Raw genomic sequence first — 26,174 nt, 5'->3', positions numbered from 1 at the left:
AGTGCTCCTCAGGCTTGAGGCAAGTACCAGCAAACCTGAAGGGGTCTTGGCCTGCCCTGAGCCCCTGCAGGAGCAGCCCCGTGGCTGAGTGGTCAGACACGGAGACAGGAGAGCAGGGAGACCCCACCAGGCAGGGTGCAAGCCCCAATTTCATTCAGCTGTTTTTTATCTCTTCGGGGCCCGGGGCTACCTTCTTGGGGTAGTAACTCACTCCCAGCTCCCAGGGGGGTCTTCTCTCTGTCTGCTAACTAAATGCCCGCCAGGAAAGAAGCCAGCATAAGGCCCACCAACCAAGTGCCCATGCCCACTCCACCTGGACACAGACCAGCACCCAGTACCTCCCAGCACTGCCCTCGGTCAATGCTGCTTCCAGACAAAGAGCTTCCTCTTTATCCGGGGGTGGGGGTGCTGCTGCCCACCCCCCTCAGCCTCTCACCACTGGCTCACAAAGGCTTGGGAAGCACCTCCAGAGTCAGGGAGTTTGCAGTTTCTGTCTTGCCTCTGGGGTTGCACTCCGGTTTCCCAAGCACTACCATGAGTGATCCTTGAACACAGAGCCAGGAGTTTCCTTGAGCACCTTTGGGTGTGGCCCAAGCTCCCAAAACTATGTTTATGTACAGTGGGTAGGGCATTTGCCTTGCACGTAGCTGACCCGGGTTCGCTTCCTCCACCCCTCTTGGAGAGCCCGACAAGCTACTGAGAGTATCTCGCCAGCATGGCAGAGCCTGGCAAGCTACCCATGGTGTATTAGATATGCCAAAACAGTAACAACACGTCTCACAATGGAGACGTTACTGGTGCCTGCTTGAGCAAATTGACAAACAATGGGATGACAGTGATGATGACAGTGACGTGTTTTCTGAATATTAACACAGTCAGCTCATTTAATCATGGAAGGGTAGGTAGGAGGGAAGAAGGAATAAAAGGAGGAAGGCAGGACATAAGGAAGCAAAGAAGGAAGGAGAGAGGAAGAGAAAGAGGGAGAGAGGGAAGAAGGAATGTTAGGAATGTTGGTAAGAAGTGGAGGGAGAGAATATGGAAAGAAGGATGGGAGAGAGGGAGGGAGAAAGGGAGGAAGGGTCGGAGGGAGGAAAGGAGGAAGGGAGAGAAAATGGGAGGAAGGGTCAGAGAGAAGGAGGGAGGGAGGGAAGAAACATGGGAGGGCAGGAGAAAGGGAGGGAGGGGGGAGAGAGGGAGGAAGGAAGGGAAGAAGGGAGGGAGGGTGGGCGGGAGAAGGCAGGAAGAAGGGAGGGAGGGAGGGAGGGAGGGAGGGAAGAAGGGAGGGAGGGAGGAAGTGGGCAAGAAAGGAAGGGAGGGAGGGAGGAAGGGAGGGAGAAAGGGAGGAAGGAGGGATGGAAGGAAGAAGAGAGGGTAGGAGGAAGGGAGGGAAGAAGGGAGAGAGGGAGGCAGGCGGAGGTGGAAGGAGTGAGCTGGCACCATTCCAGCCTCTCTTCCCAGCTGCGCAGCATCTCCCTCAGGCTCCAGTTCACTAGTGACATCTGCCCTCAAGGTCGCCTAACTGGTGGGTGCTGCTGCTATTCTCCTCTGCTCCTGAGGTGTGAGGCTGAGGATAAAGGTCAATGAAATGGGGGAGGGGAGGAGGGAGGAGTAGCTGCCCAGCAGCTCCCAGCATGGCAGAGGGCAACAAGGGGGCGGAGGAAGGGGAGCAGGGATCCCCTCTGGGTCCCGTGGAGGCGGGGTCAGAGCTGTGCAGGGCTCCCGAGGCTGCAGTCACCTCCAGCCACCCCACCAACACTGCTGCCCCACTTAGATGTGAAAACACCCAGAAGCTTCCACCAGTGCCAGCGTTGCTGAAACACGTGGAAAGCGAAGATGACGAAGGCCCTCACTGGCATGGGCCCAGCCCTTCTCGCTCTGTGCTCCAGGGCCCTCTGGGCCTTTGCTTCTGATCTGGATGGACAGCTGGGGCCAAGGAACCTGCACCTCTGTTTTAATGAGGTGATGAAATGTGTAGTGACAATTATCCTGAGTTGCTACCTGCAATTTGATACTTGAGAAACAATAATGAAGATTAAAATGACAAAACAAGCTAAGGCCACACAGACTAGTCATTAGCACCAATAACGTGAGTAGGAGGTGAGAGAGTAATGCTGCAGACACTTCCCTTTTCTATTTAAAGCACGGGAATAATTTCTCCCCCTCTGAAAATTCATGTGCTTACTCATTCAGTCTACAGAGCTACTAGCTCAAGATTTCTACCCTGTTCAAATCCGAACGCACTCTGTAGAAGGCAATACCCTACACTCTGTGTGTGAGGAGAGAAGTTGTTCAGCAGTAGGGCACTGCCCCCGTTCTCTATCTGGCAGCACATGTGCTCCCGGGAGCACGGCCAGGAGTGACCTCGGAATGGGGTGGCCAACAACTGCCCATAACCACACACAACCCCCAGCCCCACACAGGAGACCCAGCAGCCCTACCCACACCTGCCATCCTGCCAGGAGAGAAATAGCTCAGCTTCACGACTAATCTCCAAAACACATGACACTGTGGAATCTTCCCAGTGGACTGGTCCGGGCTCTGGGGTCTTCTCAGAATGGAGGTGGGACCCCCCTTCTACATGAAGGCACAGAAGCCCACAGCCACACCCAACACCCCCCCACAAGGAAATGGTCAGTTCCAAAACCGAACCTCATCAAGCTGCCAAGCCGCCAAACTGTTCTAGGTCCCCTGGGCTGCACAGCCACATATGTGAACACACAACACCTCCAAATCCCAGTGTACTGTTGGCCAGGACTATCATAGCACATCTGATGGGAAAGTTGCATAGAAGCCCACAGGCTCAATGAACCTGAGTCATGACTCTAGCACTGCCCAGCACAATAGATTCTCAGACCGTGGTTTTAGTAAGATCATTATGCAATATAATGAACTGTGAGATATAATGATATAATGATATAATGAGATAAAACTGAATATAACCGATCTAAGATTTGATAACCCCATTTACTATTGTGCTGTAACATATGATATGAAGTAATTTTATATGTGCCTGCTCAGGAGGCAGGTTTGGGGGACAGGTGGGAAATAGGACGATGGTGGGGAGAAGGCCACAGTAGAGGCGGGATTGGTGCTAAAACATTGAATGCCTGAAGCAACTAAGTTGTATTATGAACAACTTAGTAAATCATGGTGTTATAATAAAAAATAATTTAAAAAAATTTTTTGGTTTTTGGGTCACACCCGGTGATGCACAGGGGTTACTCCTGGCTCTGCACTCAGGAATTAGCCTGGGCGGTGCTCAGGGGACCATATGGGATGCTGGGAGTCGAACCCGGGTCAGCCGCGTGCAAGGCAAACACCCTACCCACTGTGCTATGACTCCAGCCCCGAAAAAAAACTTTTTTTTTTTTAAAGAACTGTTGAGCACTGCCAGATATGGCTTTAACCTCCCCTTCCTCACCTGCCCTGACACTGAAAAAAAGAAAGTGAGAGAAACTGAATCTGGCTGGAGAGAGCTCGAAGGGTTGAAGTCTTGATCTGCTGAGGTTCCCCAGCACCACAGAGGTTCCTGAGATGGCCAGGAGAAATGTCTGAGCATCTTGAACTCAAACACTGGTGAGGATCGGGGAGGGGAGGGAAAGGGAGGGGGGAGAGAGAGCGACAGAGAGAGAGGGAGAGGGAGAGGGGGAGAGAGAGTAGGGGAGAGGGAGAAGAGGAGGGAGAGAGAGACACAGAGAGAGGGGGAGAGAGAGAGGGAGGGAGAGAGAGACAGAGAGAGAAGGGGAGAGAGAGAGAGGGACAGGGAGAGAGAAAGAGAAGGAGAGGGAGAGGAAGGGGGGGCAGAGAGAGAGAGAGAGAGAGAGAGAGAGAGAGAGAGAGAGAGAGAGAGAGAATCATTTCTGACCCAAGTGAGGTGTACAATTTTCACCCACCAGGGAAAGGACATTGAGATGCATCTGATGCTCAGATATTTAGCTGCAAACAATGACTGACTTTTTCAGGTACACAGAATACCCCATTTCCAGGCGAAACAGCCCCAGGAGTTGGGGGCCAGGGTCTCCTGCTCACCTGGCCGAGTGACGGTGACGGTGGTCTGCCCCGCCGTGTCCTCCGCCCGCTTGTACCAGCGGCCACTGGGGCTGGGCAGCCACTCCTCCACGCGACAGCTGTAGGTGCCGGAGTCCTGCACGGCCGTGTTCTGGACCAGGAGGCGGAAGGCACCAGGGGCTGGGCTCTCCTGGTGCAGCCGGCCCTGCAGGCGGTTCCTGGCCGCCTGCTCCCCGTAGTGGAAGGTGCCGTCCCGGCCCAGGCGGGCCACAGCCTCCCGCTCGGGGTGGTTGGGTTTCCACACAAACCACTCCACCAGGAGCTGTGAGGCTGCACTTGTGCGGTTCAGGACCAGGCATTCCAGCTGCACCTGCTGCGTCTCCAGGACTGACAGGTTCCCCTGGGCTTGGCTGAGCTTCAGGCGGCTGTCTGCGAGGGCGAGGAGAGAGTGGTGAGAACAAGTGATGCACATGGCCGGCACATGCGTGCATACATGTTCACGGGCTCATGTGCTTCCCACAGGCATGCTCACATCTGCTCTGTGCATGAGCACACAAACATACACACACACACACACACAGACACACACGCACATTTTCTGAACACAGGATGGATGCAGACACCTCAGCGGGCAGGTTCTCAGACATATGCCCTCGACTCTCCAAGCTCCTTGGCCATAGGTCTGGGTGCCCACATTCAGGTTCAGTGTTACAGCAACACCCCCTCTCGTTTATAGCCTCATGGGTTCACATGCCAAGGTGATTAGCTTAGATGATTAGATTGAGTGTCCAAAGAACAGGGCCACGAAGCACGTGGCTGTGGGGAGGGCAGGTGCTGGGAAGGGAACAGGGAGGGAAAGGGGGGCGGCCCCTCTCATAGCAGGAGGGCACCTGCAGACCAAAGGGGATGGCGAGAATGAGCTGGACTGCAGAGGGCCTGCTCAGCTCTGCTCAGGGGTCAAAGAGCTGCAGTTCTCACCTTTTTTCAAACAAGCCACATAGCACTGAGCAGGCTGAAAAGAGCCAGGCAGACTCCCATCCTGAGGACAAGCACCGCTTACCCCCGCTGGCACTACTCCAACTCTGTAAGATGAGCCTCTCTGGACCTGAGAAGTGATGGGCCTGTCAATCAACACATAGGCCGTGGGGGGAGGGGCTGTCGTGGGGGCTCCCCAGGGAGGGGAGACTCACACACCTCAACCCTGTTGCCATGCGTGACAGGAACAGACCTCCTTGTATAGTGAAAGGGTCGCTTTAGGGGCTGGAGAGAGAGCACAGAAGGCAGGGCACTTGCCTTGCATGCAGCAGACTGGGTTTGGTTCTCGGCATTCCATATGGTCCCCTGAGCCCAGCCAGAGGCCAGGAGTAATTCCTGAGCACAGAACCAGGAGTAACCCTTGAGCATCTCCAGGTGTGGCCAAAAAACCAAACCAAACCAAAAAGATGATTGCTAGAAAAAAAATAACTGTGTGTGTGTACACACATATGCATATATATGTGTGTGTGTGTGTGTGCCTGTATATATATGTATGCATTTGTATGTGTGTGTATATATATGTATGTGTATATATACATACATATATATACATACATACATATACACATATATATTGTTTGTTTCTTTGGGGGAGCAGCACTCAGTGGTGCTTAGGTTTTACTCCCGTCCCGACTCAGGGGTCACTCCTGGCTGGGTTCAGGGGTCTACATGTAGTGCCAGGAATCAAACTGGGGTCATCTGTTAGCAGTGCAAAAGCCTAAACCTCTGTACTGTCTCTCTGGCCCCAGAAATTACAGTTCAAATAAGCAGTATCTCCAGATAGATATAGTGAAGATGTTGTCTCTGGGACTTCGGGTAGGAGGGGCAGTGCTCAGGGGTCACTCCTGGCTGCGCTGGGGGAACCAGACATAGGGCCAGGGACTGGGCATGTGCCTTCACCCCTGTACTACTGCTCCAGCCCATCTCTGTGCTCTTTAAAGAAACGTTTTTCAAAAGCTCTCTAAGTGTCAGTTCTTTCATTGGGGGGAAAAAAATAGAAGGAAAATTAAAGAAAAAAAAAAGCAGGGGTCTGGAGCACAGCAGGTAGGGCATTTTCCTTGCACATGGCAAACCCAGGATTGATTCCCAGTATCCCATATGGTCCTTCGAGCACCGCTGGGAGTAGTTCCTGAGTGCAGAGCCAGGAGTAACCCCTGTGCATCGCTGGGTGTGACCCAGAATGAAAAATAAAAGAATGAGAAGCCAGGGGGAGGAATAAATAAATCATAATCATAGCAACAAAAAATTCAACAGAAAGGGGGAACGTGCTGCCGTGCCTGTGCTGCGGGGCTCCCCAGGAGCACGTCACGCCGGCCCTCCGGCCGCGACTTCACGCAGGCTGTTCCGGGGAAGCGTCCTCGAACACTTGTGTGGTCCTGAGAGAGCCGGCCATCAGTCTGTCTGCTCAGATTCAGTACCCAGCAGACCGTCTTTGTTCTCACACAAACGCAGAAAGGGCAAGGGAAGGCTGTGCAGAGGAAACAGCGGGAGATGGCTAGCCAACAGGGAAAACCATCAGAACTGAAAGCAGGTCGAAGAACAAAACGGACTTTGGGGCCTGAAGCCCAAGTCTGCTTTCAAAGGTCCTAGACAGCGGGCGAAGGTCACTAGGAATGCCTAAAATTCCTTTTCTATCAGAAAGGGCCATGTCAAAGGTCACGGGGGGGGGGGGGCAGCGAGAAGCCCAGAGTGACAGCCCCAGAGTGACAGCAGGAGCAGGAGAGGCAGCGGTGAAGGGGTCATGAGGGATGTCTGTGCTTTTCTCTCGCAAAGAGATGAGGGTGGGTGCAAACACGGAGGCATGAGCGAGGAGCACAGGCTCACCAAGGACGACGGGAGCTCCCTAAGTGGAGACAAGTCAGTCGCTTGCAAACCCTAGTGAGGGAGAGTGAAATGCGTCACTGCATGGCAGCACAGACACTCTGCGAGAATTCTGTCCCCAGCAAGTGTGACAGGCCACATTGGACTGTGACTGCTAGGCTGGCTCTGACCTGCTGATGCCACTGTCTGGCCTGGGGCCTGGTCACTCCGAAACATGGCTCTATCTTCCACTGCTGACAAGAGAAGGTAGGCAGGGACGACATGTGACAGAGGGGAGCAGGAGAATGAGCACAGCACAGGGAACCGGAGGGCCCCTGGAATTCTCCAGAGCTGAGAAAATTCTCTGGTAGACAGAACTAGACAAACGAATTTCGATGGTCAATATGTCCCAGGCTAAGAGAACAGCAAGAATAAAGGACCTGCCTTGGGTGCTCAAGGCAAGTAACCACTCACGGCTGATTCAAGCCGAGCTATTAAGGGTCAGTCACTGCTGTGTCGGGGGCTGAGGAGGCACCAGCATGGCCTGAACGCAAAGAACTTAGAGTGTCACGGGGAAAAAACAACTGTTGCACCGTGTGCTTACAGGTGTCCTTAGGAAACAACAGCAGGCACAAACAGCCTAACCTCACACCTCAGGGGACTAGACGAGAACAAAAAGGGAGCTCAAAGTAAGCACAAGGAATAAAAACTTGAGGGGATGTCAGTAATATGGTAATCAGAAATATAATACAAAAGATCAATGAAACCAAGAGCTGTGTTTTGAAAAGAAATAATAAGATCATTACTATTAATGATCTGATCAAGGGCTGGAGAAGTAGTACAGGGGCTACGATGCTTGCCTTGCATGCGGATGACCGCAGTGCCATCCTTGACACTGTGTTGGTCCCCAGAGCACCAGCAGGAGAGATGCCTGAACAGAGTCAGTGATCAAGCCCTGGCTCTGCTCGGTGTGGCCCAAACTTCCTTCCCCAAATAACAGGATTGATAAATCCTTGGCTAGAATCACAAAGGAAAAAGAGAAAATTCTAATAAATCAAATCAAAAATGAAATAAGAGAACTTATGACAGACCCTCCCTCCCCCCCAGAAATACCAAACATTTAAGATTATATCAGAGTAACCTTGAATGGTTACATCAACTTTATTAGAGAATTTAGGAGAAATAGACAAAAATTTAGAACCCTGAAGCTGAGCCAAGAAGGTCGAGGAAGCTAAGAAAGTAACAGAAAATCTTTCCAGAACCAAAATCTTTCCAACCAAGCCCGGGGCTGAATAGGCTTACTCGTGAGGTCTACCAAGCCTTCAAAAAGAACCGACTTTCCTTTTCTCTGCCTCTTTCGCTATCTGTCTCTGTCTCTCTCTCTCCCCTCTCAGGAATTATGGTTTGCAATACAGATACTGAGATACTATCATGTCTGTTTCTTTACCTGTTTTCGGCCCACAGTTCTTATCCAGAGAGATCATTTCCAACTATTTTTGTCATGGTGGTCCCTTCTCTATCCCAACCTCCTTCTCCCAAGCACTTGCCATAAAGACAGGCTAGGGGGAGGGCAGCGGGAGGGAAAGTGGGGCCACTGGTGGTGGGAAATGTACACCGGTGGAAGGATGGGTGTTGGACACTGTATGACCATGATCAGATTTGTAACTCTGTGTCTCACGGTGACTTAAAACCATTAAAATTAAAAACAAATAAATAATAAAAGGACCAACTATCGACCTTCTCAAGCTCATACCAACAGTTATCATGCTATCAAAAGCAGACAGATATTACTAAAAATTTTTGAACACGATATCCTTTATTGTTATTATTATTTTTCAACACAATATCCTTGAAGAACATGGATATAAAGATGCTAGATAAAAATCCTTGTGAACTAAATATGCAATCCATTAAACACCTCATATCATGATCAAATAGAATTTGTTCCAGGAATACAAGGATGGTTCAACATAAACAGATCACCTGTAATGTACCACATTAATATAGTAAGAGGAAAGATAAGAGCCATATGATCATCTCTATAAATGCAGACAAAGTGTTTAATAAGATTCAACACCATCTGTGATTAAAAAATATACGTTCAACAGATGGGGGTTGAAGGAAGTTACCTCAATGTGGTAAAGGCCATATACAACAATCTCACTGAAAATAAAACACTGAATGAAGAAAAAGTAAAGGTTTTTCCTCTAAGATCAAGAATAAGACAAAAAAAAAAGAATAAGACAGGATATCTTTTTATTCTATATAGTATTTGAAGTCCCTGTGACAGCATTAAGATGAGAGACAAAAATTAAAGCAACTCAAATTGGCAAAGAAATCATATTATCATTATTTGCAGATGACATGATGTAGTACATAAATAAAACCTAAAAACTGCAAAGTAGCAGCTAATAAAATCAATGCACAGCATCTGTTGCATACTCATATACAAAGATGGAGAAAACAAAGAAATAATTTCTTTCTTGGTTTTGGGGTCACATCTAGCAGTACTCATGAATCACTCCTAGAAGTGCTGAGGGATCCGATGTGGTGTCAATGATCAAAAAAGGATCTGCCATATGCAAAAGAAGCGTCTTACTCCCCTGTATTATCTCTCCAACCCCAGAAATTTTTTTTTGAAAATTTCATTTACGACGGTCACCCAAACATTCAAGTAATAGGAATAATACACTCAACAAAGGAGGTGAAAGACCTATCTTATAAAAGTGATAACACTACTGAAAGAAATGACATAAGGAAACACAAACATATTCCTTGTTCACAGATCGGAAGCATGTTTATCATCCTTCTGAAAGCAAATCCCAGATTCAACACTATCTTCATTAAAATTCCTACAGCATTCTTTAGCACACAGAACAAACACTTCTAAAATTTGTACAAAACCATAAGACTCCCAGGATAGCTAAAGTAATACTGAAGAAAAAGATGGGAGGCGTTGCAGTCCCTGATTTTAAACTATACTACAAAGCTACAGGAATCAAAGCTGCACAGCACTGTCATGAGACTCTCAAATCAATGGAGCAGGATTAGCAGGCCAGAGAGAAATCATTAGATGTATGTGCTGATAATCTACGACAAAGAGTCTGGGACCATGAAGTGAAGTAGTAAGAGTCACTTCAATGAATGCTGCTGGGAAAAAATGGATAGTCATGTGCACAGAGAATGGACTGAAGACCTCAATATCAGACCTGAAATCAATAAATACAGCCAGGAGACCAAAGGGAAGGCTCTCCCTGTTACTGACTTCAGAGGCTTCATCAAGGAGACAAGCCCCCAGCAAACGGAAGTAAGGCAGAAGTGAAGCAAGTGGAACTATGTCAGGCTTAAAAGCTACATGGGCAAAGAAATGATACCCCAAATGAAAGGACACACAGCTGAATGAGATAAAATACTCACACTTCAAACAAGGAACAAAGGACTAATTTTTAATTTTTTAATTATATTATTAATTTAAATTATATTATTAATATTTAATTATAATATTTAGTTATATTATTAATCACACGTGATTCATGTGATTATATTATTATTATTTTGGCTTTTGGGGTCACACCTGGCGATGCACAGGGGTTACTCCTGGCTCTGTACTCAGGAGTTACTCTTGGCGGTACTTGGGGGACCATATGGGATGCTGGGGATCGAACCTGGGCTGGCTGCATGAAAGTGTTGGCAGGATGTGGTGGAATGGAACCTTTATTCACTGTTGGTAGTACTGCTCTCTGGCCTAGCTCTTATTCCAAAATAATGTGAAGACGCTTCAGAAAATTAAGAACAGCAGTCTGGAACAATAGGGCATTTGCCCTGCATACAACTGACCCAGGTTGGATCCCTGGCATTCCATATGGTCTCTGGAGCACTATCAGAAGTAATTCCTGAGTGTAGAGTCAGGAATAACTCCTGAGCATTGCCAGGTGTGGCCCAACAAAACACCAAAACACAAAGAAGAGGAGGAGAGGAGAGGAGAGGAGAGGAGAGGAGAGGAGAGGAGAGGAGAGGAGAGGAGAGGAGAGGAGAGGAGAGGAGAGGAGAGGAGAGGAGAGGAGAGGAGAGGAGAGGAGAGGAGAGGAGAGGAGAGGAGAGGAGAGGAGAGGAGAGGAGAGGAGAGGAGAGGAGAGGAGAGGAGAGGAGAGGAGAGGAGAGGAGAGGAGAGGAGAGGAGAGGAGAGGAGAGGAGAGGAGAGGAGAGGAGAGGAGAGGAGAGGAGAGGAGAGGAGAGGAGAGGAGAGGAGAGGGGAGGGGAGGGGAGGGGAGGGGAGGGGAGGGGAGGGGAGGGGAGGGGAGGGGAGGGGAGGGGAGGGGAGGGGAGAGGAGAGGAGAGGAGAGGAGAGGGGAGAGGAGAGGAGAGGAGAGGAGAGGAGAAGCAGAAATTCCACAGCATCCAGTGACACCCCCTCCTAGGAACAACCATGCCCAGAAACACTGATCCACAAGTATATTAGCACAATATCATTCACAGCAGATGAACAGGTAATGAGTAATGGGATCGTAAGTGGCCAGTGGGATACTACTTAGTCATGAGAAAGACGAAGCTTGCAGGAGGGTGCAAGCTCGCACAGTCCTCACCTGGCTGCTTCACGGTGACCTCCGTGCGCCCCGACACCTCCTCAGCCAGCTTGTACCAGGCGTAGTTAGGGCTCAGCAGCCACTCCTCCACGTGGCAGTAGTAGCTGCCGCTGTCGCCGACCTCGGCCCGCTGGACGGTGAGGCTGAACAGGCCCCCGAAGGCATGTCTCTCGAACTGCAGGCGGGGGCGCAGGCCCTCCTCCTCGGCGTAGGTGCCGTACTCAAAGGCGGAGTTGTGTGTGGTCTTGAGGATGAGCTTGCCATCAGCATCCGAGGGCTTGTGCACGTACCACAGCACCGCAAAGTGGGAGTTGGGGCTGGTCTGGGACTTGACGGAGCAGTTCAGCTGGATGGGCCTGTTCTCCACCAGCGTGAGGGTCCGCTTGGATTTGCTCACCTGCAGCTTGGTCACTTTGAAGGAGAAGCGCAAGGAGTGGGTTAGAAGGGGGCCCACACCCCGCCCACACTGGCCCAGCAACCCTGGGTTCCCGCAGCAGCTTGCAACTGTGAGGGGGAGAATGGGGCTGGCTGCCTCAGCTTCCCTCCACTCACCGACTCCCCATCCAACACCCCAACCTCTCCGATGTCTGCTCTCTGCTCCCATGTGCCTGCTGGCCATCTACCTCTCTTCACAATGCCTTTGGGGGGTCCCCCTGAGACCAGCCTGCCGCTGAACAGAGGCTCCTGCCGTGCACGAGGCCCTGGGTCCTGTCCTATCCTTGCACTGCCCTTTGCCACCGAGTCCAGCCTGCGCCGCGGCCACACCATGAAACCACACAAGCACTTCCCTGTGGCTTTTCAAGCAGGCTCCTGTTCACGTACAGAGATACTCAGAGCTGGCCCTCACCCAAGTGTCTCCATTTATCCCCCAGACACCCTTCTCAGCTCGCATCCCACCCGCCCCCTGAGCTCCCTGCAGTTCTGCCCAACTGTGCCACTTCTCTCTGCTGTCTCCTACCAGTTCCAATTCCCACTTTGTGATGCTCTGGGTGAAGGATCTGTCCCCACCCATCCCTTCCCCTTTCATCTCCTCCCCCTCAACTCCATCCCGCTAGTCACCCTCTGATCTTTCACTGCACCCACTCCACAGCGTCCTAGTTTCTCCTGAGTCTCTCTGGGAAAGCCCGGAGTGCAATGATCAAACGTTTCCCATTCCCAGAGCCTGGAGAGACAGAGTGGATAGGGTGCTTTCCTTGCATGAAGCTGACCCGGCTTAGATCCCTAGCACTCCATATGGCCCCCACAAGCCTGACCAGGAGTGACCCCTGAGTGCAGAGCCAGGAGTAAGCCTTGAGCACTGCTGGGTGTGTACCCCACACCCCCCAAATGTGGGTTTTAATTCAAAACCCAAACAACTTTGGCCATTCTCCCTGCAATACTGACATATATTTGTGGGATGTTGTGTGGGCCATACCCGGCTTTGTTTCAGCTTTGAGGGCAGTGTGCTCAGGGGTCATGCAATGGTAGAGACCGATCCAAAGGGCCTGCACATGCACCTAATGTACCCCCTTGAGCCACATGCCCAGATCCCCGGTCTGCAAATACTCAGCGCTTGCTCTGTGCCCCTCATGACAGAACATGCAGAGGGGCCCTGAAATACAAGACCAAGTGAACAAGCTTCTCATACGCCTGCCTGAGAGTCTGGAGACTTTGGGGGAAATGTGTTTTCTAAGTCAGTGTTTCCTGAAGTATGGACGTGGTGAGCGAATGGGAATGTGCTGGGGAGTGTAGTACCAGGAAGCTGCAGGACGTGATGAAGCTTCTTCCTGGGCGTGGGAGAGTGGAGCCAACAGGTCACGGGGACGCCCCTCCCCAACAGTCTTCCCTGCCCTTTGCTCTGGACTCCGGACATCAGGAGTGAGGGCAATCTCCTGATAACCAGCTTCCCCTGGCCAAGAGCCATTGACTGAAATATGCCATGCAGGTCACTTGCCATTCTCACCTGCCCCATCGTGCTAGGAGCAGAGGGTAATGCACAGATGTCTCCTGACTTGCTTCCCCCCCACCAAGAGACACTAACTAGGCCAGCACAAACCTTAGACCTGTTCAGGGGAAGCTCTGCTCCTCTCTGTCCCCTGAGCTCTGGGGAGACTAAGTCTCTTTGGCAGCTGAGGCACAGTGCCTGGAGGGAAAGGGCTGGGGATTTCCCTGCGGTGGACTGGCCTGGGGTGGGGGGTCTGCTCTGCACCTGCTTCCCTGTCTTCATCCAGGCCCCACTAGAAGTGCCTGGACTCCACAGACGTCCAGTGCAGAGCTTGGCAGACATAAACAGCATTAAGTCCTGAGATGCAGGCACCCAAGCAAAGCAAATGTGGGCCAGCCTATTACTTGGGTGCCAAGGCAGCACAGAGACATGCTTAGGAGAGCAGAGATTGGCCAGCCAAGGGGTGGTGGCATCTGAGCCCAAAAGGCACTTTGGACACACCCAGTCCCTGCTGGTCAGGCAGAAGCATGCACACCCACACAGACTCTTAGCAGGCTTGAAGCCCCAGCACTGAGCAGAGAGAAACCACTTCCTGCCACCTCCCTTTTAATAGTGTCATCTTTTCTTCGAATAAGCCCAGCTTCCCCCTTCTTCCGATGACCAAGTCCCTGAAGCAAGGTGAATTAGCCCAACACAGTGGGCAGGGTCGAACAGTAAGCTTCCCAGCTCTGACGAGAAGTTCTGCAAGAGCTAGCCAGACAGCTTTTCGACCAAATTCCTATCCTGCCACTTATTTTTCATTCCTCTCCAATCCTGCATGTAAATATCCCAGCTGGTGCAAGGGACACCACACAAACTACCATGTTCCTGGCCAAAAAACTCTGGGTTGTTCCATGTAGAATAGAAAGAGCTTTCAAATGTATTATTAATTGAGGCCAGATTATTTTTTGCAACTGTTACTAAGGAAACCTCAATTGCCATAGTAACTGCATATGTTAAACTGGAATCCTAGGACTAAACTTCAAATTGGTCACATAAGCTGAGAACTAGCATCCAAGGAAGAGAAATGTTTCAAAGAATTTCCACCCCTGCCCCACCCCTTCCCATGTCAAAATATTGTGGAGTGATGAAAAAGGAGGCACTTTTGAGATTTGGTGTGGGACAGACAGGTGGGTTAGAGGCGGGCTCTGGACCCAGTGTGAAATTCCTTCCTACAGTGGCAGGCGAGGGAGCCTTTCCTCATGTCCCCAGGGGTCATCAGCCCTCATTCCCATAGCCCATCTGGGCAGAAGCTGTCTGTTACCACCTCCTTAGACTCAGGGGGCAGAAGACTTTCATCTGCAAACCCTCTCAGGACTGGCTTGCAGATGAGCAGCAGCGTTGGCAGAGGATAAAGACGAGACACACTGGAGAATCGTTCCCCTTTCTTTTCGGTTTTCTGGCTCCGCCCTTAGTTCAAAGCTCCACATGAGAGTTAGAACTGTCTGGCTTGACTGGTAAACTTGCTCCTACGAGCTGTGCATGGATGAGCAGGGCTGGCACAGCTCGGGAGCTTGTTAGAGAGTCACGGGCTGCACTGCAGACTGGCTGGCTCAGGCTCTTCCAGTAACAAGCACCCGTGATACACCTGGGCTGTCAGAACCAACGGATGCAGAAGAGACAGCAAGACAGGCGTGCTCAGACTCTGTGATCGTGGCTAATCTTCAATGAGAATGATCGGGAGGAAGGAAGACAGGAAGGGGGCATGAGGAGCACAGGCCAGACTTCCTATAAGCCCCCGACCCTGCCTGGGCAGAGCGACCCTGAAGGCACAGACCCCAACCACACTGGGAGCACCCCAGCACTTTTGGAGCTGGGTTGTAGGTGAATCCTGAGTTTTAGGTTTGGGTCTTTCCCCCCCAGCTTTTGGTCATACCCAGAAATGCTCAGGGCTTACTCCTGCTTCAGTGCTCAAGAAACACAACTATTCAAGGGACACTATGCAACGCTGGGGATGGAACCTGGATTGGTCATGTACAAGGCAAGAGCCTTGAGGCGGGTACAATCTCTGTGGCTCAGGGTGTTCAGCTTTACATCACGGGAGAAGCTGCTGGGTTCCAGCCCGGCGGGACTGAGGGAGGGACAAGGGAGTTTTGCAGCCAAACTCAATGGCGCTCCCAAGCACTGTCAAGGGCTCCACCACGAGTGCATCCCTGACTCAGGAAGCATCCCTACTATGAGTGCATCTGTAACTCAAAGCTCCTTTCTCCCTGCCCAGCAATACCACAATGGAAAGGGCGCTTGCCTTGCATGTAGCCAATCTGGGTTTAATCCCTGGAACCCCATATGGTCCTCTGAGCACTGCCAGGAATGATTCCTTTATTTTTTTTTAAATGTAGCAATCACCACCATCCTTTATTAGAAAAAATATTAGAACCAATAAAGATCTGCTCTAATTAAGCCAGTTAATTAATGCAAGAGTTGGAATTTGAACCCTAATATGTCTGACACACTTCACCACCAGGCACTCCGAGCAGGTTAGGAAAAAAATAATTTAAAATTCACACATAATGTGTTTCATACATAGAGAGAATTAAGGCAGAGTACAAGCAGCCACTTCATGTGTTCACAGAATCTGTAACTGTGACAAGTCAACCTGGCTGCCTGGGAGTGAGCCCGAGTGCAGAGAAAGGAGGAAGCCCCAAGCACCACCAGGTGCGGCCCAAACCAAGGACACCAGAACCAAATTGACAAAAAAGAAGCCTTCCCCCCCAGCCCCCTCCCCATGGCTGCCTTGCACTGAAGTGAGCTGTCCACGCCATGAGTGCTCCTGAGACACCATGAACACAGGTGGGACCCGGCCATCTGCTGAGCCGCTGAGTGTGGGGCCACGCCGACCTCACCTTGTCTCTGTGCAGCTGTGGGACAGAGGCAGCACCCTGCATTCGAGTGCCACCAGACAGGACTGTCACATAAGGCAGGGGCCACCTGAGCGGGACCTGGGGAGCCAGGAGGACGAGGGAAGGGGCAACTGGACAATGAGCATGGAGAAGGGGTGTTAAGAGCTCCAGGTACCAAGACAGACTGGCCTAGGACAAGGTCCGAGAGTGGGGGACGTTAGCTACAGCTGAGGCCAACACCCTGCCACTCTGCCACCCTAGGAGCTCCCCTCCCCCTCAGTCTTGCCACAACCCTGGACCAGTGAGTCTGGCTAGCTACAAGCCCTCCAGGATGCTTTGTAGACACCAGCTGGAGAAGCCCCCGCATGGTTGGGTCACTTGTAACAGTGATGTCCATGCAGCTCTGTGGGCAGCAGACACAGGGTACAGGATAAATGATGTGGGCAGAGAGGGAGCAAGGGGGAGAAGAGGCTATAGTCATTTGGCTACAGCCTCCTTTTCAGAAGAAATAATTCCTCGGTGGGCTTCCTGGAAAGCTACCTTCTTTAAGCAAACAGAAAGCTTTCCCCAAGTGTACCTGAGGCTACTACATGCCCCTATTATTCTGGCTCCCCCGCCGTGTGTGTGTGTGTGTGTGTGTGTGTGTGTGTGTGTGTGTGTGTGTGTGCGCGAGCGCAGTATTGCTCGCTCTGGACAAGACTGAGTGGCAGAGAAGGAAGGTAACGTATCATTTCATTTTGAGAAATGGGGAAGTTTGGTTACCCCTGGTGTTGCTCAGGGGTTACTCGGCAGTGCTGGGGGGTGGGGAATATGTGGTGTTGGGGATAGAACCGATTGGCAAGGTAAGCACACTGGCCCCTGTACGGTCACTCTGGCTCCCAACACTGCTCTTGACTAAAGGCACATGGCAGAGAGGGGGCAGGCATGGGTGGCAGAAAGCTTTCAGATGGGGGAGGCTTGTCAGCCAAGGGACAGGAGAGAAGGAAGGGACAGCTGCAGAGAAAGTGTGTGAGTGCATGCAGGGAGCACATGAGTGTGATGCAAGAGTGAGTGAGAGTGTGAGTGAGGGTGAGGAGGTGAGTGAGTCAGGGTGTGAGTGAGTGAAATGAGAATGTGAGTGTGGTAAGGAGAGAGAGGAGTGGATGTGCGAGTGAATGAGTGCAAGAATGAGTATGAGTGAGGGTGTAAGTGTGAGAGTGAGGGTATGAGAGTAGTGTGAGGGTGTGAGTATGAGTGAGGGTGTGAGAGTGTGAGGGTGAGTGTGAGGGTGAAGAGAGTGAGAGTGAGAGTGAAAATGAAAGTGAATGAGTGTGAATGAGGGTGTGACAGTGACAGTATCAGTGAGAATGTGAATGAGGGTATGAGAGTGTGTGAACAAGGGCGGGAGAGTGAGAGGGTGAGGGTGAATGAGTGTGAGAGTGAGCTAGGGTATGAGAATGAGTGTGAAGCTGAGCAAGAGTGTGAGTGTGAGTGAGGGTGTGAGAGTGTGAGTGACGGTGTGAGTGAGTGTATGAGTGAGGGTGTGATAGAATGAGTGAGAGTGTGAGAGTGAGGGTGAGTGAGAGTGTGAGGTATAAGTGTGAGTGTGTGAGAGGGTGAGTAAGAGAGTGTGATTGTGAAAGTGTGAATGAGGATACAAGAGTGTCTAAGAATGTGAGAGTGAGAGTGTCAGAGTGAGTTTGAGTGTGACTGTGAGGGTGAGAGTGAAAATATGAGAGTGAGTGAGAGTGAGAGTATGAGAGTGTCCAAGGGTGTGAGAGTTTAGAGTGAATTAGAGTGAGTGTGTTAGAGTGAGTGTGAGAGAGAGTGTGAAAGTGAGTGAATGAGAGTATGAGTGAAAGTATGTGACTAAGTGTGAGTATGTGATTGTAAGCGTGAGTGTGTATAGGGCTGGAGTGATAGCACAGGGGCTGGCGCGATAGCACCGCAGGTAGGGCGTTTGCCTTGCACATGGCCAACCTGGGTTCAATTCCTTTGCCCCTCTCAGAGAGCCCAGCAAGCTACCGAAAGTATCTCGCCTGCATGGCAGAGCCTGGCAAGCTACCTGTGGCATATTCAATATGCCATAAAAAGTAACAACAAGTCTCACAATGGAGATGTTACTGGTTCCCACTCAAGCAAATCAATGAGCAATGAGAGGACAGTGACAGACAGTGAGTGTGTATGTGAGTATGAATAGCCCATGCCCCCCCACCCCCACTCCCTGCCCCAATTTCTCCCCATTACATAATTGGAGCATTGTAGCAACTTGATTTTTAATTTGGGTGACACCAGCAGTTCTCAAGGGTTACTACTTTTGGCTCCATGCTTAGGGATCATTCCCTCCCAGCAGGGCCCAGGAAATCATTAGTGGTGCTGGATAAAACACGGGTTAGCCATGTGCAAGGCAAACATCCTCTCCACTGTCCTATCACTCCAGCTCCAGCTTGAAAGAAAGCAAGGGCCACTTTCTGAGGGACAGGGCAGTGTGTCACCCACCAGACCATGACAAGGAGAGCCAGCATTCCTGTCCTAGCCTCAGGAATCACAGATAAAGCCTCAGCACTCCCAACCTGCCAGGTCAGCACTAAGAAATCGGAGGAAACGGATTTGGCGGCATCCAGAGGGCATTAAATATTCATCCTGACTACCCATCAGTAAAATCCCAGCAGAATACAGCCACTGACAAGCCAGCTTCTCCACCGGAGGCTGTCCTCCTAGAGCTGGTTTATGGCTTTGTCAATTTTAATGTGCAATGTTTAATAGCCAGACCAAGAGGTGGCCATAAACATTTGGAAAATGAATGCTGACATTTTTCCTATTGCTTCTGCACTGAGGTGTATGTAATAGGAGGGGGTGTGTCGGGCGGGGGTGGGGTGATGAGTATAGGGGAAAAAGTTGGTACTAAAGAAAATCAAAAGAAAGAGGGGGTAGGGCATTTGCCTTGCACGCGGTTGACCCGGGTTCGATTCCCAGCATCCCATATGGTCCCCTGAGCACAGCCAGGAGTGATTCCTGAGTGCAGAGCCAGGAGTAACCCCTGTGCATCGCCAGATGTGACCCAAAAAGCAAAAAAAAAAAAAAAAAAAAAAGTGAGGCTTAAAATTGAAAGAGGGGAGCTGGAGTAATAGTATAGTGGGTGGGGCACTTGCCTTGCACTCCAGTCAACCTGGGTTCACTCCCTGGCATCCCTTAATGGTGCCCCAAGACCCACCAGGAGTGATTCCTGGGTAAACAGCCAGGGTGTGGCTAAACAACAAAAATAAATTAATTAAAAGAGTGGGGCTGGAGAGATAGCACTTGCCTTGCCTAAGACTTACCCCAGTCGATCCTGGTACCACATATGGTCCCCTGGGCCCTGCTAGGAGCAATCCTTCAGTGCAGAGGAGGAAGAAAATCCTGAGAATAACTGGGTGTGCCCCCTCCTCCCCATACTACCACTTTTGTTTTTTTGAGCCACACCCAGCAGTGCTCAGGGCTTACTCCTCCGGGAGCATATGAGATGCCGGGTAATGAACCTGGGCCAGCCACATGCAAGGTAACCTTATACTATGCCATCACTCCAGCCTCCCCTCGACACCCCCCAACATTTTTTTAAAAAGAGGAAAACACTGATTAAGAACTGAAGATGCTAGACTGGCTCAGAGTGTGGCCTAGCACGCAAGGCTGGATGGGAGTCAGGCTGGCACAGGGAGCCGCCACCGGGGCACTGCTGAGTGGGGCTGGAGGGGCTGTACAGATGGAGAGTTCACGGCAGTGGCAACCACGGAGCAACGTGAGCTGCCACCCGGCCAGAGAGTAATGAGTCCAGAGCCCGTGAGGTGGTCAGGGCAGCAGGTCTGTACACCAAGGCCAAGTGCGCTGACCACCCGAGCCTTCTCAGGAGCAGATGACAGTGCAAAGGGCTCACAGAGGGGTTCAACCAGGCAGTTGAAATAAAAAAATCCAGTAAAATATTCTAAGTATGGGAAGGGAAAATAAGGAGATATTTCTATGGAAAATACAGGTCTGGGAACTCAGGACGGGGCGGACAGAGTCTGGCAGGAGAAAGAGAAACACGTTGGTAGCTCCGGCTCGCCCAAGAGTAAAGGCCCCCTAGTGGCAGAGGGAGGAGAAGCAGAGACAAAGGCAGGAGTAAAGGCCTCTTAGCAGCAGGGCCTTGAGGCTTGGAACCCCACTCCCCAAACTCAAAGTTAAGTCCTTCCTAAGGAAAATCAAGGATGGAAAATAGGAGGAAGGAGGGAATTTTGATAAAAGCACCTGGTACTGGGCTGGAGAGAGAGGAGAGGAGGCACTTGCCCTGGAAGCAGTGGACTTTGGTCTGACCCTGGCAGGGGAGCACCACCAGGACTGACCCCTGGGCACGGACAGGAGTAAGCCCTGGGGTGGCATCCCAACAAAAGGACGTGGTACTGGAGGAGACTCCCTAAAAAATAATCTAGAAATTATAGAGAATAAAATTGAGACCTGGACTCTGGAGCTAGACTTCCTGACTAAATTTGAATCCTGGCACTTCTTTTTTTTCTTTTTCTTTTAAAAAATTATTTATTTATTTATTTTAATTGAATCACTGAGATACAGTTACAAAGCTTCCATGATTGAGTTTTCACCATATAATGATTGAACACCCATTCCTCCACAAGTGCACATTTTCCCACCACCAATATCCCCAGTTTCCCTCCTGCAACCCCAATCTCATTCCTCCCCTGGCCTCTGTAGACAATTTCCCCCATAGTGTCTCTCTACTTTTGGGCATTATGGTTTGCAATAGATACTGAGAAGCTATCACGTTTGGTCCTTTATCTACTTTCAGCACACATCTCTCATCTCGAACGATCCCTCCAACCATCATTGACTTAGTGATCCCTTCTCTATTCTAGCTGGAATCCTGGCACTTCTGATGGCTCGTTGGACATTTGGGTTAGCTCCCATGTCATTGTATTCCTCCCCATGACACGAGAGATGGTCCCTCAAGGTGCTGCATGGACTAAGAATAAACTAGGCCAGTTGCTCCACAGAAAGCACCCAGCCAGGGCACAGTACAGGAACTGCTCTTGTGATGTCACTGCTACTCTTCCTTCTGGCCTTTACAAAGACAAAGCCTCCCACCCTCACTTCTCCAATCCACTGCTTTTCCATAGGCACAACCTGCTGTTTGACTTCTGCAAGACATGCTGGGGCTGAAGAGACAGTATAGGGGTTAAGGCACTTGCCTTGGAAGCGGTTGACTAGTTTGATCCCCAGCACCATATATGATCCTCTAATCATCACCAGGAATCGTGCTTGAATTCAGAGCCAGCAGTAACCCCACACTGCAGGCGGTAGCCCTCAAGCCAAAACAACGTAGCATGCAAGAGAGCCAGTTGGATGCTTATCAAAAATGAGAAGGCCAGGACTCCCTCCCAGGATGCGAGCACAAGTGGGTAACAGTTTCCAAGCAATCAATACAGGCTCCAGCTCAAGGGCAGCTGCTGGTATTTTTGTTTTCTTTGCCCCAAATAAAAACACCAGCGTAGGAGAGAAGAGTGGGGAAGAAAGAGACCTTGGGGGAAAGCAGGGAGTGATGCATGAATGCTTCACCAGGCAGAGGCAGCGGCACTTGGGGATAATGCCCTGTGCTCGGCCACTCCTGGGATTTGGTATCATCCAACACCCACCTTCCCCTGGGAGGGCCTGTTTGTGCTGAGGTCCACCTCTGAGCAGTGGCCTCAGGACCAGCAGCCCTGAAAGTGCATCTACTCCTGCCACCAGGCTGTGACCACTCTGGCTTCATGGTGGAAGCAAATAGATGGACAAAGGCCACCAGAGCTTTCCAACTGCTGCTGGTTCTAGATTCAGACCCACATGAGACAGGGGAGTCAGGAGAGCAGGGCCCAGGCAACTGATTCTCAGCTGCTCATTCCACCCAGGAAGCGATATGGAAATAGAGTGCACCTGGGGGACAGGTCCCTCCAACGACCAACCCAGGAGGACTGGGCGGTGTCCCAGTCAAGGCCCAAACTCTTGAATCCTAGGCTTCCTCATGGAGAACCCAACAGGACCCAACCTCTCCATTATTTCACTGTGGGCAGATTTCAACAGAAAGCATTTCAAAACATAAAATGTGGCAGGTGAGAAATCTCTTTAGTCCCTTTCCCCATTGGATAATGGCACAAATGGCCCAGAGCTGCCACGGGGCTCCGAGGCACAGACCAAGCTCCATGCCTGGGCCCCCTCCCCCCACCACGCCCCATCCTAGCAACTGCCCTGTGGATCTCTGGGACATCGCTCCCAGACATGAGAGCAACAAAAACAAAGGAAAGGGAAAGGACAAGACCAGAAGTAGCACCTGGGTAAGCCAGTGCCATGTTCCTCCCCTTGGGACTCCAGTCTCAGACACGAGGTCAAACACATTAGGAGAGAAGTGCACAGACGGATGTTGGGAAAGGTCCGACAGCCCTGGACTCGGCACCTCCTCTGCCTTCTCAGCTGCCAGGGGGTGGCTGCTGCTCTTAATGCAGACCCTCGGGGCCAGAGGGGACAAGAGCAGGTGCCATTACCGCCACCGCGGTCTCCCCACGAAGGCCGGCAAGCAGGGCCCTCAGCACTTTCCACAACAAGGCTTCATTCCAAATGGGGCCTCTGAGTAAACCTCCATTAACCCGCAGACCCACTTAAGCAGGACAGACTTTTCCCTGTGCAGCTGGTCACCCGTGTCTCGGCTCTAATTGGCCAAAGAACCATCCCATCATTCATGACTCAGTCCTACAAACTCAAGGACAGAAGGGGACTCTGCCAGGGGTCGAGCGGGACAGGCTGAGCCCAGCCAGCACAATGCTGCAACCTCACTTGGCCACAAACCAGTGTCACCATTTGGAGTGGTGGCACACACGCTTGGATAGAGAGACGAGCTCTGCCCAGCCAGCGGCAGAGAAGGCTCTGCAGGGCCCCTTCTGTTTACCACCCCCTCTGCACCGTGGAGCCCACAACAGGAAGGAAGCAGGGCTGCTGTGTGGGCCCCTCCCCTGCTGCACCCTGGCCCCACCCCAACCCACCGAGGACAGGAACAACCCACACAACTGTCAGAGCAACTTGCTAACCCACCCCCTGGGTTAGAGGAGGGGCAGAGTGTGTGCAGAAAGCAGAGCGCCACACACCGACTAAGATGCTTCAGATCAGCCAGAACTGCATCCTTCTCCTGTGAAGGGAGACACACCTGCATGGAGAGGGCCGCATAAACCCAGCACAGGACAGGGAAAGAGCCAGGGTCCAAACTGGGGCCACCACTCACCAGCTGCACGGCCCTGGGGTGCTCCCTCCGTCTCTCTGGAGGTGGCTGTGAAAATTTAACTAGCAAGTCTAAATATACAACACACAGAAGTAAGAATCAGGGCCGGTAAATGCTAGGCACTGCCCTTCCCAGGGTTCTAGACCACAAGGAGGAGGCAGCAGGGTTCTGCCACAGCAGGGCTACAGGGCATGGGCCGGCGGGTAAAGGCCACAGCTCATGCGGGGAACTGCTGGAGAAGGAAGGGCAGGGGAGATATTTCAGGCAGTGAGGTGGCATCCTGCATGCAGCCAGCCCTGGTCTGATCCCTGGCACCCCACAAGGGCCCCCTGAACCTCATTAGGCAGGATCCCTGAGTGCAGAACAAGGGGTAAGTCCTGAGCATACTTGGGTGGGGTCCCTTCATTCCCTCTCCTCAAAAGCAAGGAAGTTAAAGGGCTGTGACTGCTAAAAATCACGAGCCAGCCTTGATGGGGTTCCCGCTTAGTGCAGAAAGAAACTTTGGGGCAGGGATGTATCCAAGACAGATGGGAAGAGGCAGGGAAGTGGCACCTTGCTCATGCATAGGGGGCAGGACTGGGGTCAGACCCACAATCTCAGAGTGTACAGGGGTGAGGCACTTGCCTTGCATATGGCCAACTGTGGTTTGATTCCTGGCATACCACATGGTGCACTGGGAGTAAGCCCTGAGCACTGCTTGGTGTGGACCCCAAACCAAGAAGTAATCTTAAAAAATTAATTAAACTTGTAGCCTTGTGGGGTCGGTCCAAGTTTGAGGAGATGCTTTTCCTGAGCCGCCCTGGGCCCCACAATGGCTTCATTTGTGTTTTACTATTGTCAGGTCTCGATGGCCACACTCCACTAGGCTGTGACCCCTCACCCGGCACACCTTGCCCTTCCCTCCTCGTAGCTGGCACTCACCTGGCTGCAGCACCCTGATCTCGAGCAGGTTGGAGGCGCGCTCGGCCAGCCGCGTCCAGGAGTGGTTGTAATTCTTGCGCCACAGCTCTGCCACGCACTGGTACTTGCCCGCTTCGGTGTCACTGGCCCGGCTGATGCTCAGGCGTACGTTGTTGCTGGACTCGGCCTTCTCAATGGCCGTCCGTGTCCGGAAGCTGGAAGATCGATCCCCCCACTGCACGCCTCCATCCCGCGTGAAGGTCACTAGGTCATGGAATTCAATGGTGCCCACTGGCTGGAAGCGCCACGTCACAGACACGGGCACCCGGATGGGATAGTGGGGTTTGAGGATGCACTGCAAGTCGAAGGAATCACTGTAGGTCACCCCCGGCGTCCGGGAGATGGCTGTGACTGCAAAGCCCATCTCTGCGGGTGTTAGGGGGGTAGAGGAAGAGAGAAAGAGAGAGAGAGAGAGGGAGACTGAGATCAGAGGGGTGCATGATTTGCTCAGGGCTGCGGACAAATGCCCTGTGACTCTCTCTCCAGGCACCCAGGCGGGGCTGCCCTGGCCATCATACTGAGGAATAGTCCAGCGGCTGTGAGACTCGTGGGGAGAGGTGGTGATCCTCCCTGTGGGCCATGAGCAGGCCCCCAATACATCAGTCTTCCAGGTAGGGTGAGTGTAGATGGACACTTTGGGATTCCAGATTAAGTAAGAGAGGCCAAATCCCACAGTCCGGGTCCTCTGTCCATGCTAGGGGGTCACCCGCCTGAATTCGCCCACTACCCCGCCATCCCCAGAGAAGGTAACGGGAGGATAGTAGCGGCAGCCCTGCTCCCCAGCCCCTCAGGGCAGGCTTGCTCCGTGGTCCCTTTCCCACTCAGTAAGGGAGACAGCAGTGGGGTGTCAGTAGGGCCCAGGTGCACTGAATTGCTGACCAAGCAAGCCCTGACACACCCTGAGTCCTACTAGGGAAGTGAGAGTCACCACTCTGAGCGCAGGGAGGGCTGACTCAGTGCCACCCAAGTGTTCAGCCCCGTGCCCCAGCTCTGCTCTGCTCATCTCATCCCCTCCTTGGCTCAGTCCTTGAATGACCTTAAAGGGCAAGAAGGGCTCTTGTTCCTTTTTAGACGTGAAGTCATGGAGGGCGACCAAATTGGGTAACGAAAGTGCAACATCTGGCCACACACCCATAGGTGACTTATTCCATGGACCTTTGCTTGCTTGACTCAGAGAACGTTCCAGGTAGCAGGTAGAAGTCCAGCTATGCCACTTCCTAGTTGTGTGATGTTGGATAATGTACCTAACTTCTCTCTGTCTTTATGTTCCCCATCTGAGAAATGGGTCCATGTGAGGATGAAATGAATTAGCATTCATAAAAATCTATGGAATGTTACCTAGCACATAGCATAAACTTAATTAAGGAAATAAAACAGAGGGGCTGGGGATGGAACTCAGAGGCAGCATGCTTTGCCTTATACATGTGAGCCCCTGGGCTCAGTCCCTGTACCACCAAAAAGAAGAAACAAAATAGATGCAAAATGAAGTTCTTCCAACCCCACAGGTAGAAGACTGGGCACAGCTTTGGGCTTCACGGAAAGGTATAGTCAGCAAATGCATGAGCCTAATTTGCAGAGAACTCTGGGTCTTCAATTTCAGGGCTAGGAGGGAGAGGTTGAGCTACCACAGCTGTGGTCAGGACTTACACCTAGCTCTGTGCCCAGAGGTCACTCTTTGAGGGGCTTGGAGACTGTATGGGGTGCTGGGGATCAAACCGGGGTGAGCTGTGTGCAAGGCA

The 26,174-nt window shown here is 51.6% G+C and overlaps 1 protein-coding gene across 1 annotated transcript in view; it reads right to left on the bottom strand.

The window, feature by feature from the left end:
* The window catches only part of IGSF3 (immunoglobulin superfamily member 3), a 104,621-nt gene that overhangs the window by 5,487 nt on the left and 72,960 nt on the right, over positions 1-26,174 (bottom strand). The window contains exons 6-8 of the mRNA XM_055138639.1: positions 24,397-24,801; positions 11,427-11,837; positions 4,030-4,437 (exon numbers count right to left, since the gene is read on the bottom strand). Of these exons, the coding sequence (XP_054994614.1) occupies positions 4,030-4,437; positions 11,427-11,837; positions 24,397-24,801 (1,224 nt within the window). The remainder of the gene's footprint in view (positions 1-4,029; positions 4,438-11,426; positions 11,838-24,396; positions 24,802-26,174) is intronic.

The sequence above is a fragment of the Sorex araneus genome, chromosome 5, assembly GCF_027595985.1.
Source record: "Sorex araneus isolate mSorAra2 chromosome 5, mSorAra2.pri, whole genome shotgun sequence".
Taxonomy (NCBI): domain Eukaryota; kingdom Metazoa; phylum Chordata; class Mammalia; order Eulipotyphla; family Soricidae; genus Sorex; species Sorex araneus.
Note: the sequence above shows the minus strand (reverse complement) of the source record. Positions and strands in the feature narration are given on the sequence as shown.